The following is a 15,842-nucleotide window of genomic DNA, read 5'->3' on the forward strand; positions in this document are numbered from 1 at the left end:
TCCTTTCACTTCCAGACATTGAATAGGTCTTCCAAGTAGATTGTGATGCCTCGAAGGAGGGAATTGGAGCTCCCCTAAGTCAAGGGAGCAGACCTCTGGCCTTCTTTAACGAGAAACTGAGTGTGGCAAAGATTAATTATGCTACTTACAATGTGGAGTTCTATGCTATGGTTCAAGCCTTGAGACATTGGAGGCACTACCTCATCCAAAGAGAATATATCTTATTTTTAGACCATGAAGCTTTGAAGTATCAGAGTGCTCAAAAGAACCTAAATCATAGGCGTGCTGTGTGGGTTTCGTACTTACAAGAGTTTACTTTCTTAGTCCGCCACAAATCATGCAGCCAAAACAAAGTGGTTGATGCCCCCAGTCGGAGGTGTCACCTCCTTAGTACTTTTGCCACCTCAGTTGTGGGGTTTGAGTCCCTATTTCAAGCTTATACTACTGACCCTTACTTCTCTAAGATCCTTTAGCAACTTGAGTAGTCTTTTAAAAAATGTTAGGTGCCGAAGCGGCCGTGGGGGTCCAGGCTGCCCAACGCCTAGGCGGGCATCCAGAACCTGGGCGGCCTAGTAGAAAGAAAAATGTTGCTATAGTCTAACAATATAGGTATAACTGTATAACACATAAGAGTAGGGATTAGGGCACATCAAATGTGTAGGACACAAGTCCACATCAAAATTTCACTAACTTTGATTGCTTGATCTCCAAACTTCCACCTCTAAGATACTTCTAAGGACTCAAAATCTGCTAAAAAACCATCTAATAGATTTATAAAATATCCAAAACTAAATCTAATATCAATGGGTGATTTCTCGTAACTTTGAGAAACCCTTCCATCCTATGGAAATCATCAAAACCTAGTTTTTTTGGGGTTTTTCTCTCTAAAAATTAGGCTTCAATGGGGTTTAGGTTTCAAATGAACCTAAAACCCACTATTTTGCCCTTATTATATTAAAAGGAAGACCAAAAAATGCGTTCAATGAGGGGCATTTCCGCCCTTAGGTGGGACGCAGGCCCTGGGTGGCCGCCCAAGGCTGGATGCTAGGCACCTGCCTAGGTGGGTTCCCCGGTGCCTAGGCTGGCGCCTAGGGACGGCCCGCTTAATTTGGCCACCTATCTAGACCACCTAGGCGTTGAGTGGTCCGCTTTTTTAAACAATGAACTTGCGCAACGAGAAATGGAAACATGTGCTATTTTGTTATGCAGGATGGCTTTCTCTTCAAAGGGAGTCGGTTTGGCATTCCCGAGGGGTTACTTCACATCAAAATCATGGGTGAGATGCATGGTGACAATCTTTGTGGTCACTGTGGGCTGGATAAGAGCACAACCCTTGCGGAAAGGGCAGTCTCCAAACACCTATCTTTATACTCCCTTATCCCTGACCGACTATGGTTAGATGTGAGTGAGGACTTTGTGGTAGGATTTCGCTGCACCTTGAGAGGGTGTGACTCTATCTTTGTGGTGGCCGATAGGTTCTCTAAAGTGGCCCACTTCATTCCTTGCCTAAATACTTTAGATGGGACTCAAGCGCCAGATCTCTTCTTTAAGGAGGTGGTCCGCCTTCATGGTGTGCCAAAGACCATCAATTTCGATCGAGATATAAGATTTGTGAGCCATTTTTGGAAGCCCTTGTGGAAAACGTTTGGCACTAAATTGCAGTGTAGCAATGTCTGCCACCCTCAAACTAACGACCAAAGCAGGTTGTCAATTGGAGCCTTGGAGATTTGTTGACAAGCCTTGCCAGGGACAAGCCTTCTCACTGGGATTGAGTTTTACCTTAGGCATAATTTGCCTACAACAGGTCCCTTAATCTTTCCACAGGGAACACTCCATTTTAGGTGGTTTATGGTCATCCTCCACACAAGGTGCTTGACCTTGTCCCTTTGCCCCAAGGGGTACGAGTTAGCAATGATGCAAAAGCTGTGGGCTGACCACATCCAAGACCTCCATCAACAAGTCCTATAAAGACTACAAAAGTGTTATGACAAGTACAAAGCTGATGTGGACTTGCACCAATGTGAAAAAATGTTTGAAGGAGGAGATTTGGTAATGGTGTATCTTAAGCGTGAGCGCTTCCCAAGGTGCACTACCATAACATTAAACATTGGAAGATTGGCCCTTGTTGGGTGCTTCAAAAGCTAGGGCAGAATGCCTATAAGATCAAGCTTCTTGACATATATGAAATTTCTCCTATTTTGAACATTTTCGACCTCTATGAGTATTATGGGGAGGTTGATATTGAAGGTGGTGCTAGTTGGGAAGCACATCTACGTATGCAAAATGGGGACATGGTTGAAAGGATTTTGAATAGCCGTATCATCTCTACCAGCCAGGGAATTACAGTTAGGAATTAGTAAAGTAGAAGGACCAGCCCGATGTGAAGAGTTCATAGATTTCTAAAGAAGAATTGCATTTTTCTTTTTTGTTTGCTTGGTTTTTTTTTTTCCTCCGTGATGTTACATTCCTGGAATTTACAGAAAACTTAGGAGGGATTCTTCTAAATTTTGGGCTGTGGGAAAAATTTGGAGGGAAATGTTTGAATCTGAATTTGAAACCGTGCTTAGGAAGTGGTATATGGCTTGGGAAAGTGTATTCTGCATGACTTAGGAAGGGGTAGAGTTTAAGAGAGCTTTTACTTTGAAGTCAAACGAAATCTATTAAAAGGGGAGACCTTACCCTATTGGAAATCAATATTTTTTTCGCAGATCTCAAACAATCAGGAACTAAGTTTCCATTTGGAGTGTCTTTGAGTCCCTGTACAAGCCATTGAAGTTAGGCTTTGTTAGTTTCAACCCAGTGTCTTTGTATCACAGTTAAGCTCTCTTTTTTTCTTCTTAGCTATCCCTCTCTCTTTTTTCTCTCATTCCTACATCAATGAAAGCCTAGGAGAGGAGAATAAATCGATTCTACCTTCCCAAGGAAAGTTTTTCTAATCATTCCCAGTAAATTCTTAGTTCAGCTTGAGATGTACAATTACAAATACCAATATACTAGTAACCGTATATTATGGTCGATGAGCTGCAGAGTGACAAGAAAGGATAAGGAATATTGTTAAGACGTAAACCCATTTTTGAGTTTGTGTTATAAGTTGAGCAACTCAACGAGCGTTAATATGCATGTGCATGAAAAGTTTCTAGTAGAAGGATGTTTTAGAGTTCCCATATAGAAGAGTCTAGATAGTTGAAGTAGGTGTTAGTAAGGAAATTTCGAGGGTGTTGTTAGAGAAGAATTCTGGAGTGATATAAAGAGACTCACATTGTGCATTTTAGAGAGAGAAGAGGCTGCTATAAATAAATGCAAGGATCATGTGTGAGAGGATAGAGAAATAATAATAAATATCCGTGGTACTTGTGTGACTTTGTAAAAAGACTGCAACTTGTGCGAAAATTTCCAAATTAGTCCAAAGTGTCGTAGCAACTTCCTTTTTCTTTTTCTCTATTATACCTCCATTACATTGGTTAAAGACTGCAACTTGTGCAGAAATTTCCAAATTAGTCCAAAGTGTTGTAGTAACTTCCTTTTTCTTTTTCTTTTTCTCTATTATACCTCCATTACATTAGTTATGAAAGCTACCTGATAGAGAGATGGCCTTTGCAAGCATTGTGTTTTAGCCCCAAGTCCCCCACCTCTCCATGGCATATTATGAGAATTAGAGCATTCAAATGAAGGCTTACCTAAAGTTAAAAGATTGTTCTTCTGTGTTTCATGATCTTATTTCACAAAGGTTTGATTGCAGTCAACCAATTAAGAAGAAATGGAAGAAACTTGGTTGATGTACGTGTCATGAAAAATTTATTGAGATCTATACTTACAAAATTTGAACACATAGTTGTAGCAATAGAGGAAAGTAAAGTCTATCGGCTATGAATATTAGTCAACTATCTAGATCCCTACATGCTCGGGAGCGAAGAATGTTTCAATAGACAAACAGTCCTCCCAAGCAAGTGTTCTAGCAAAGCTTTCTCTAAAGGATGAAAGAGAACGTGGATTTTGAGGACAAGTATAAAGAAGTTGTGGTTCTACACACATAGGGGGACGAGATCCCGACAACTTTAATATTGGAAGCAGTAAAGGTGAAGTAAGGCACCCTCATGGGGCAAGGCAGTAGAAATTTTGGCCAGCCCTTCAATTGACAAAGGTATGAAATGCCTAATGTTTGGTATTCAATTGTAAAAAATTTGGGCATTATAGATCGGATTGTAGATTTAAGAATTCAAATGAAGATGTTATTAATTAGTGCCATTGGGAACTTTCCTGTAAAGCCAGGGAGCCCTATTTAAACTTGCATGATGCCCTAATTTTCAAGTAGATGGAGCTCGCTCCTATCATTATCGTATTGCACTCCCTAGGTTAAGAAACTCAAAAACCTGAGCTCAGGAACTCCATTTCCAAATTGGAGGATCTCGCTCCCCAGTATTATAATTATCGATCCCATCTAATAGAGGAACTAGATCTACAACACATGGACTGTGTTCCCTATTTTGACGTTGTACGGACATTGTCCCATCTAATAGAGGAACTAGGGATCTTCAGGGTAGCTTCGATCCATCGATCGTACCAGGATCCTGGAACCATTCCCAATCCTGCTCCCAACAACTATGGATGTAATAATATCATGGAGGAAATCCACTCGATGAAACATTCATGAAAACTAAAATAGCTGAGAGTTCTTGGCAAAGGACGAACAAAACATGGTCATGGGCCTTGAAAGGTCTATTTTTGTGCAATGACCATCCAATAGTGAAGCTGATGGACAACCTCATTCGTAAGAAGGTTTTTTTTTTTTTTTTGGAAGAGGGGGGGGGGGGGGGGGGGGGGTTAAAATGTTAGAAGGAAATATTTGGTAATAAATCAAAAATAAGAAGAATGTTTGGATTGGTTGGAGAAGGTTGACAAAACCTTTAGAAGTCTTGAAGCCTTTTTCATATGGGTTATGTGAATAAAGGAGGCACCCTAATTTGAGTGGTAGTTTGGATTGGGCGACGAGGGATGAATGGGAATTTTTGGGCGAAGAGGGCTTAAAGCATAGAGGCATGAGTACAGATAAGACTAGCTATGGTTTGCATGCTAGACCTAAGGTGGTTAGTCAAAAAACTCGAGGGCCTGGGTTTTGGAGAGTCATGAGCCTTGACACATTGAATTGGTTTGCAAGTCAACCTTCATTGAGATCAGAGTGAATGCAGTGGTTTTGAGCCAAGAGGAATAAGTACACCTGCATGACGTTGTAGAGGCTTGTGAGAGCAAGACCCAAAACCTTGTAGAACATGCATGCATGATAACTTCATATTTGGGGGACTTCGGGTGCTCTATGTGTGTTTGTGTTGAGAGTGGATCCCCACACCATTGAGTGATATATATAGTTGGGTGAGATGACTTGTCCTTAGTGGACCCCAGAAATCCATAGTAACCTTATACTCCATTTACATGTTGGCTAACTTTGATGGACTAATCATGAGCCCATGTAATAGAGAGACATGGGTTATGCGCTTTGTTGGGTTAAGTTGGGAGGTAGAATGTGAATTCATGGTTACCACATACAAAATACCTTGCAATAAGTAATGTGTCATCCCATACAATGCTCACTCTTTCAAGTTTTTCTTACATCTTTAAGTGCATCATATTTGCACTTAGATGAAGATATTAAATATGTTTTACTTCTCTATAGCCACAAAACTATAGTTTTGTGCTCTCAAAGGAGAGATGGATTGATGTGGAGTTAATTTTGTCCTCTCCATAGGACCATTTTGATATTAATTTTTTGTCCTCTCCAAATTTAGAGCACTTGAGCAACATGTGGGCTACGTTTGTGGCATATGTGTTCATGACTCATGTGCATCACATGGGCCCCACTGGCAATGGGTCCCACATGACACTGAGCCCCCTTTTAATTTTTTAATTTGTTTGAGAGATGTCTTTATTTTTATACAACTAATTCATAAAAGGGTTTGGAGAACCCACATATTTTTTTAGTTTTAGCTTTTCAAGTCTCCATTTAAAATAAATAATGTAATGAGAATTACCCCATAGAATGAGTGTAGTGGAGATGATAATGTGGAGATGGATGAATGGCAAGCAAGAAGGGATAGAACTCAAAATGAATCCATATGGGAGAATTTAGGTGTGGCAGCAATAGGCGATAAGATGAGAGAGAATCGACTTAGGTGGGCTGGCTATGTGTGGTGCTGACCAAGTACAACACCTGTTAGGAGGTGCGAGTTAGTTCAAGTGGAAGAACTGAAAAGGACAACGGGTAGGCCCAAAAGGACGTTGTTGGAAGTAATCCGAAAAGATATGGGGACTTATGGCCTCATTGAGGGTATAGCCTTTAATAGAGCAAAATGACATATCAGGATTCGTGTAGTCGCCCCAATTAATTGGGAAAAGGCTATGATGGTGATGATGATGATAATGAATTTAATGAGAATTATTTTAAAAAAGGTTGGTCTTTTTGATAAAGGATTGAGCTTCTGGAATGATTTGAATTCTAGAGATAATGGGAAAGCTGGTGTGAATTCTTTTTGAAATAGAAAACCAATTTTTTCTTTATTTGAAAGATTTTGGGACACGACCAACTAGAGGCAATGGTGTAATTCTCACTCTTATATCATGATGGTTGATCTAAGAATAAAGGGCTTAATTAAAAGCCTCTCTCACCTTAAAAATCTACATAGAAGGCAATGTCATCTCCTCTAAATCCTCACCTTAAAATTTATATAGAGCGTGACCAAATCTCCTACATGATGATAATGTGAGTCTCTTTTGGAGAACACCTGGCTAGATTCCCTTTTTGAGGAAGGGTAGAATAGGTCAAGAGCTGTAAGAATTGAAAAGAACTTTGCCCAAGTTATGATGTGCCATTGATCAGGTAAGATGGATGGTGTACAAAGTCCTTGGAGGTAATCCGAGACAACTCTCAAAGTTTGTTTTTATGTTTCTTTCTTGATTTATTTTGAGTTTGTGTTTGGTGTGTGAGAATGCGGTAGCAATCTAGTCTCCGTCATTGTTTTTGTTTTCTTCTGTGATATATTTTCTTTATTTCATGATGGTTGAATGTACATAGCAGCACATTTAATGTGGGGGATCTAGGCACATGTAATAAAAGTACAAGAAAATCTGTGGAATCTTTACTTTGATCACCTTGCACTTTCCGCTCACAGTCACATGGTCCAGAATTCCAGAATATATTACTTTTGTGGATCTGTTGTGAGGCATGAACTGTTACTCTCTCATGCCCTCATTTGTGGAACTTTGGTTTTAGTTTCTGCTCTTTTCTCAGACTCTCAGTACATGATCAATAAGTAAATTTTATATTAAATAGTAAATCATAGTAATTTACTGATTCTATCTTTCAATTATATACCCTCAGTTCAGATGAAAAAAAGTATGTGCTGTTGTTAGTGAAGCATTGAAATATCCTGTAACATGCTTCTTGATAACCAAATAGTTATTTTGTTCTTGTCTTCAGGGAACTGTAAACGAATGGAAAAGATGCAACTATGGTATCAATTTTAAAGCAGATGTTGCAAGTTCTGTTGTTTATCATTATAATTTGACTATGAGAGGCTACTCAGCTCTCATTTATAGGTACCTGCATATTGCCTTTCCCTGTTTGTGTTATTAATTTGGGAACGAAAGCACAAAAATGTATGTTTTTCATAATCAAAGTTGGAAATTCAAAAATAGCTTCCACATAAGGGGCAGGGATTGTTACTGATTTTGCTAGGATATCGATATTCACTGTAATAAAGTCTTTTTACTGATAATGTGACAAGAATTTTGAAATTTTGAAAACGAGGAAATCAAGATAACTAAGGGGATGGATCTTGATAAATAAGAAAAAACTTTGTTTTAGGTAAAGCTTATGTTTTAAGCCCAAATTGTTAAATCTTCTATGAAGCAATCTAAAGATTATTAGTATTTCCAGAAAATGCTCCTATAATTTTCTGAATCCTAGAATGAAATTCAGTAGGAGATTTTTGGTCCTATTTGATTATATGCAGTATTCAAAATGCAGATTCGGCTGCCTAGACACAGGGTGCCCTCACCAAAATTGAACTCTCCCCCAAAAAAAAAACCAAAAAAAAAGTTCTTAGGGCATGGTTTTAAGTGTTAGGGAGTTTTTAGCGCAATTTTAGAGCCCCAAACTTCTCGTGAAATAGACGAGAACATAATCGTACAAACACATAACAGATTTATGGATACAAGTCTCAAAGGGATTGTAACGTGTAAGACATTAAAATGCTTGAATATGATAGATGCTCAATTTTATTGTCCAAGTGAGGAAAAATTCAATTAATCACAAAAAATCAATCTTTTAACTCTAAACATATAATATATCGTAAAAGAAAAAAAAAAAAAAAAACTTATATGATTCGCAACATAATATATTGAAGGAAAATCAAATCAAAACCCTCTTTAAATATGATAATACTTTGAAAATAGCAAAATCAAATTGACGTCGGTGCAAACCTCATCTATTAGGTCGCCAAAAGTCCTCAGAATCAACTACTAGAAGCTCCAAATCCACCACAAACTATTGCCTTTGTTTTTAGAAAAAAATAAAAAAAATCATAAAGTTATCGACCTTTTGATAAATCTCAAAAGAGTGGTTTTTTAGGAGTTTTTTTTGCTCTAAAAGCTGTCGTTTTGGTTTTGAGGGTTTTATAATATCCTCCAAATTTCACCCCTTTGTCAGGGAAAAAATGATTTTTTTTACCCTAAAACCCATTTCGCCCAGATGCAAGACGCATAATGACCCCACCTAGCTTGTTTTTTAAAAAATTGCACTAGGCTGCTGGGCGGGCGAATTTTCGAGCACTGATTATGTGGTTCGACTTTTGAGATTATTGTTATTGCAAAACTATTTGGCGAAGTAGCTGTTTTATGTGGTGGCGCCTAAAATACCCATCGTGGAGATGGATTGATGAGCTGAATCTCCTCCTCCAATACCCTTCATGGAGATGGATTGAGGACCTGAATCTCTTTCTAGACGCTTGGAAATCCATTTCCCCTCCCAAATATTGAAGTTGGAGCTCCTAAAATGGTGTAAATTGACATCCGTATTGTTTTCCAAAGTGGACGATTCAGTAAAAAGGATAGCAAATCGACATATTTTTGGGGCTAGAAATATTCCCCTTTCTTCTTTTCTTTTTTTTCTTTTTTGTTTTTTTTTGGCCAGATTCATAATAATGGAGGCGAGGAAGGATGGATATGCAGATTTTCAGGTCCTCAATTGATACATCTGCAAGATGGGATTTTGAGATGCAGCCATTTTCAGGTCCTCATTTGATTTGATTGCTGAACTGCAAAACTCACTTGGGCTCTGTGCTCTTCCAAACCATCCAACCTTTGGTGGTTATTCTCTTATGGCTGATTCTCTTTCCATCTGGGCGGTGTAGGAGGGTAGACTTTTTAAGAGCCCCTCTTCTTAATTCAATTCATTAATAAATGATTCAAGAATGAATTTGACGTCGATCCCCTGTCCATTTTTTTCTCTCTATGATGGGTATGTTGATACGCATAATTGCAGTTGTGCCAAACCCCACCAATTATGTTTTACCTTGGTGATATTTCAATGTTTTCCAAGGTGCCCCCCCAGGTTTAAGTAGTGTAACTGGCTACACAACAACACATCCACGTTTACATTTTTGCAGGTGGCTTTGATTGGGTCACATTGGTTTTTGGCTTCCAATAGGACATGTATTTGGTTTTGTTTCTTGTCGCTGATGCTTTAATTTGTACTCTCAGTGGAGATCATGATAGCAGTGTTCCATTTATTGGTACTCAAGCTTGGATAAGATCTCTTGAGTTCCCGATCATTGATGATTGGAGAGCTTGGTTGGTTGATGGCCAAGTTGTAGGGTAAGCTTCTTCACCATTTCTCCATTCCAATTGATAAATGGGCTTTAGCTATTCGAAAGATACATAAGCTCTCATCTATGCTCTCTCACTCTCTCTCTCTCTCTGTGGCTCATGTTTTTGCAGCTACACCAGGAAGTACACCAATAATTTGACCTTTGCTACTGTCAAGGTAATACCTTCTACTACTTGCTGCAATCATTTTTTGGGTTTACCACACTCTGCAACACATTTATTGTTAGAGAATAAGTTACTATCTAGAAGACATTTGTATTATCGATAAAGTATTTGAAAGGTCCTATCTGTTTTCTCCTTTGGACTTTAGATCCAAAGATCAATCACTGATCGTATTACAACTTACCCTAAATTCATGTGTGTTTCCGTTTCCAAATCAAAGTTTGGCAAATACAGTCTCCTAGCCATAGTGCGTAGCCGTCTTTAATGGTTCATGTATAAAGTGTCCGCCCTTAGAAATTTTCTCTCTTTATAATATTAACATTACACAAAAATCAATGGAAGATGACAGGCAAGATTGGTTGATATGGAATCTGTTACTATAGCCAAGTCGCAATTCACATTTTGATATACATATAACATACCTGGTATATATGATCAAACGTTTTTTCCATGCTTGAAGTATTGTATCTTTTGTACATTTTTGAAGTTTAATGTAGAGGCCATCAAGCATGCTAGTGAAGAAACTCTATCGAAGTCTTTATTTTCTTGCACACCTCATTTTGAATGAATTGAAAACATGGGCAAGAGTGGTTATGTCCTCGTATTTCATGTATCAAAATGATACATAACATTTGGTTCTTATTTTAGAAAATATAATTTTGTAACACAATTATATGACAGGCTTAAGGGATATTTCAAGAGCATATGGATCTTTGAAATTTTTCCCAAAGTTGCACTGGTTAGGTATTGTCTGAACATTTCAAGAGCATGCTCTGGACTTGATCGGATGAGAGGGATGAGGATTCTATACAGCTATCTGGTGGCCTAGATAACCTAATATTTGACAATGCAGGAGCAATGCTAGGCCGCTTCACACATAGGAGAGAAATTTCGTAGTTGCTGATCACCAATAAGAATGATGTTGAGTCAATTTGAGCTTGTGCTCCAGCCATATGATCAATTTCGAGAGTACATAATAAGGTAAGCTTGAGCTCGTGTTCCAGCCATATGATCGCTTTCAAGAGTACATAATAAGGTAAGCTCGTTTTCATTGCTATATTAGGCTCCACGCAAACCTCACTATTTGGATAAAAGAAATGGAGGAACACCCACCCTGCTTCACGGCTGCCTTCTACTCTTTAGAACTCAAGAACCTTGATTAGAATCATTTGAGCTTGGAGATTAGAAAAAGCTCTAAGTCGAGTGAATTTTTCAGTTGGTCTCCTCACCTTCAACTGATATACATGGAGCTATCGAAAGAGGAAGTGAATCTTGGAAAGAATGTACAAAAGTTTGAACGGACTTTTTTGTTGAATCTGCACCTTTTCCTGGGTAATTTGGGAGTAAGTTTCTTTTACTTCATCAGACTGTTTTAACATAGCATGATGACCTTACTGTTATGAAAAATCTATTTGTGAATCATTAGCATTGTTGAAATTTCTGAAGCTCCTATCCGCTAAAGTATTAAAATCATTTATCTGAGTCTATTGTTTGTTGGGGAAACTTTCTCAATGCATAGATGAGCACAGACAGCTAGTTTAAGGTATGGAAGCTACTGATGATGGTCATCCTAGTTTAGGCATTCCTTGATTTAGTTTTATGTCTTTTCTTCTATTTTATAGTTCACACTTGTGTTCGTCTAGAAATGTGGCTGTGATAGGTTGCGGCCTGAGACTAGTGTAGCTTTTGTTTGAGCACTCCACATTTTAGTTTCCTTGGTTATTTTATATGGTGAGGGTACAAATGTGCTCAACCAAACTACTAGATGTGAGCATCCTCTTTGCCCTTAGCATTGCAAAGCACAAGCATGAACTTGAAAGATGTTCGGGGAACATCATAAAGAATCAATGCTGAGTGATCTTGGATACTTCCTACTCATGAGCTGGCCATTCATGAGCCTATATAGGACATTTACACATGACTAAAATGTAGACAAATTCGAGAGCTGCAGTCTAAAACAAGTGTTTCCTTTATTTTGGAAAATATTTAAAATCTACATTTCCAGAACCGTAAGCTCGCAGGTTGAGAGTCCAACTAAGGATCTGTTATATTCAGTGTGAAAGGGAAAACAAATCCCTTCAATTAAACTAAGCTAACAATATAGATCACACAATGTTGAATGCTTACATAGGGGACGGTGAGGATTCCAAGTGAAGTTTTGGGCAATAAATGGGAGTGTAGACCTATGTTACACTTGTGAGCACATCTGTCCTGCATATGTGTTCTCTTTTTCTTTTTTATGTTATGTTTATGTCCAGCACATTTAAGGATGTAAGGGCAGATTTTTAGGAGATTCAAATGTTGTACAAATTACAAATCTGCCCCAGGGCATTTTACAATGTACATTTTACACTAATGTCCTCAAGTTTGCTGGACATAACACAAGCATGAAACAATACAAATGAATGCTGTAAAGATTGAAGAGATAAAAGAGAAAAAAAATATCTGAGCCCACAATTGGGTAAAATTTAGATGTCTTTCATCCTATTTCAATCATGGGCAATGTGCCCTAAATATACACATGTATCCTTATAAGAGTTATAATATAGGCCAACTATCATGTAAGTTACAACTGTCATTTATAAAGGTTACAGCAGCAAAATCATCTAGATATATAGTACAGATATGGGTTTTCAAAAGTGCAGGGGTTATTGGTCAGTGTGCCTTATCACCATAGGAGATTTCCCTAATGGGCATGAGCCAATAGTTAGTGCTGCAAGTTTCCCGAATGGGTGTGAGGCCCATAATATTCGCTACACTCCCCTGAAGCTGGAGCATATATATCGTAGATGCCCAGCTTGCCCAAAGTTTCTTTTTGTTGAACTTGATTGGACGGTTTGGTAAGTATGTCTGCTAATTGATTCTTGAAGTGAAGAAATGGAATACGTATCTTCTTTGAAGCAACGTTTTCTCTTATGAAGTGATAGTAGATCTCAATATGCTTGGTTCTTTAGTGAAATACAGGTTCAAGGCAATAGAAATTGCTGCTTGATTATCACATTGTAAAGAAATAGGACCTGCTGCATTGACACCCATCTCTTGAAGAAGAAAACAAAGCTAAATTATTTTGCATGTAGTTTTCAATTGTTCGATACTCGGCTTCTGCTAAAGATGAGCTATAAAACTCTTCTTACTCTGTTAGATGACTTAATTACCACCACTATCTTTGAGTAGGCACTGGTAGATCGTTGATCAAGAGAGCACCCAGCCCAATCTGCATCACAAAAGCCTTGTATATAAAAGTGAAGCGACTGGTATAAAGTAGTCCTCTCCCTAGAGCTGATTTTAAAAATTATAACATGCGATAAACAACCTCCAAGTGATGGGAGCATGGTGATTGCATAAACTGACTCAACACTCCTACAGTTATTACAACATCTGCCTGTTAGACAATCAAAGAGATAAGTCTGCCTAATCTCTAATGTACAGCAAGGTTATTTAGATGCTCTGATTGCTGCTCATACAGTTTGTGATTAACCTCTATGGGATATCTGTAGGTTTCGCTTTGAGCATTCCTGTGTCATATAGTTTGTGATTAACCACGTATACTACCGGTATTATGGTTGAACAAGAATCACTTTTAACATACAAGGTGATAAAAAACACTTCTTTGAAATCTGAATAGGCATATTAATGTACTAAATCATGGTTGTTGGAAACGATTCTGAATCTGAATCGTGGAATTGCGTCCAGATAGAAGATTCCTGTTTTTGTAATCGACATTTGAAAGTTGGACTATGTAACTTGTAACCCAAGGTAAGTGTATACCGATTAAACGTTTCCTATCTTTTATTTATTTTCACCACCCGGATTACTTATAGATGTCCAGATACATAATGAGAAACATTAAAACACAAAGAATCATGAAGCACATAATACTTTTATCACACAAATAAAATTGCATAAACTTGATCTTGGGATCATGAAGCACATAATACTCATGGGAATAATGATCACAAGAAAGCATAAAAGGAAGACACCAGAGATTACTTCAACGGGGCTACAGGTGATCAATGGTCTATCTTGGATCTACCACGTATAGGAAAGATTAAGGCTCAATCCTTAATTATGAGAATGTGGAACAATTAATTGCATAAAGATTCAATGCCTTCACTAAGTGGGGCATGCCCCTCTTAATACTTAAGTGGGGCATGCCCCTCTTAATGCCTAAATGGGGTATTCCCCTCTTAATGCCTTAGTGGGGTGTGATTCCCTTCTAACCCCCTTTAGAGATCTTGAGATGAGAGAGGAGAGAGATGAAAACCTAAGGGTGGCATGCCACCCTTCTAGAGAGAGTAGAAAGAGATGAGATTTGTAGTGTAGAGAATTATGGGAGAGGAGTCCCTTATTTATAAATTTTTCATGGGCTAGGTTTTCCCTAAGGTTAGTCATCCTTAGTGAATTTTGATCCAAACCATTGATCATAAGAGACCTGTGGAGTGAGAAATATGAGTCATTCTTTCATTAGATCAGCTATCATGATTAAAAGGAATGTATTAGAACCTTATTCTCTATCATTTTAAATCTAATCCTATCAAATATTGTAATATGGAAAATTTTCTCAATTTGACTATATTTTTCCATAATCTTCTTACACAATATTTTGATTGAAATCAATCTACCTTAAATTTCAAATGATATCAAAATAGTTCATCTTGATTTGCAAGCCATTTTAGCTTGGCCAACTTTTAGTAAGGGTTGCCTTGAGTGGGGTGTGTCACCCTTGGTGGTTTTCATGTGGTCCCCACTTCAATCAAGTCATGTGCAATTTTTATGGTAAGAGGGGTGTTTCTTATTGAGTAGGGCGTACCACCCTTAGGTGGCCACATATGGGCCCCACTCAATCCGCCATGTGATTTAATTAATGGTGGGCCCCCATATGATTAGTAAATTATAAAATTCATATTTTGATTTTTAGAAATTTGAAAATAAACTTTATTTTCTTTTGAATATTTAAATATTGAAAAATGATTATCTATAGATTTATAAATTCAATTTGTAAAATAAAATATTCAGAGATTCAAAAAAATTCAAATAATCCATCTAAAAATCATATATCATCAAAATAATTGAACCAAATAATTTTGATGGGAATCAAATCCGACAAGGTCTAGGAATTATAAAATTGCCGAAGCACTCCACTTTCTACTATGGACTATAATCCACACTTGCTTTCTCAAACTAACCCAGCGGTTCCCTTGACCCGCAAACTACTGTAGGGTTTCATGATTGGGCGACGAAAGTTTGCCAATAGGCAAGAAGACACAATCTCAGTCTATAGACTAGAGGTTTTCCTCTAGAGACAAACCAAGGTTACGTAAACCGGATGCAACTACATCTTTACAGTGCATAGAATAATCTCTCGTACATGAACACACTTCACCCTAAACAGTGGTTTACTTTCTCGATACGTCTATCATATGTACAATGTCGTGCGATGGTTCAGTGGTAAGGCTATGGCTCTCGTCTCTAAAAGCCAACCAACACACACATGGGTAACACAGTCCCTCGGCTCACTCATCTGGGCAACTTCGACCTCATCAAGGGATGACCCACAAAACCCGCATTAGTTTAGTTCTATGCCAGGTACCATAGGTTTTCCAACTCGACTGGCTGAGCACGTCAAGCGAAGTCTGAGCATTGACAAATAGCATTTGTCTAGTATGGTTCACTAAGGACCATACCCCTATTGAGTTTAATCAAGATATTACTTACAAGTTCTTATAAGGCCTTTAATTGCCACAGAAATCCAACATCTCTCACTTGGCCTTTGAAGGCCTTACAATTTCTCTTCCTCATATTTT

General features: G+C 38.1%; 1 protein-coding gene across 13 annotated transcripts in view; it reads left to right on the top strand.

The window, feature by feature from the left end:
• The window catches only part of LOC18445766 (serine carboxypeptidase-like 7), a 61,536-nt gene that overhangs the window by 30,742 nt on the left and 14,952 nt on the right, over positions 1–15,842 (top strand). For 7 of the 13 annotated variants that reach the window (XR_016050440.1, XR_016050444.1, XM_011629321.3 and 4 more), the window contains 3 exons: positions 7,469–7,587; positions 9,751–9,864; positions 9,988–10,033. Coding sequence is in view for 6 of the 13 variants with exons in the window: in XM_011629321.3 (XP_011627623.2) it covers positions 7,469–7,587; positions 9,751–9,864; positions 9,988–10,033 (279 nt within the window). In the remaining 7 variants the exon portion in view is untranslated. Of the gene's footprint in view, positions 1–7,468; positions 9,281–9,750; positions 9,865–9,987; positions 10,034–10,719; positions 11,020–11,101; positions 11,157–15,842 lie in introns of those variants that run through there. The other 6 variants (XR_002282897.2, XR_016050439.1, XR_016050442.1 and 3 more) reach the window with 5 other exon arrangements.

This window comes from Amborella trichopoda, chromosome 2 (genome assembly GCF_054954075.1).
Source record: "Amborella trichopoda isolate Santa Cruz 75 chromosome 2, AtrichopodaSantaCruz75HAP2 v2.0, whole genome shotgun sequence".
In the NCBI taxonomy this organism is placed as follows: domain Eukaryota; kingdom Viridiplantae; phylum Streptophyta; class Magnoliopsida; order Amborellales; family Amborellaceae; genus Amborella; species Amborella trichopoda.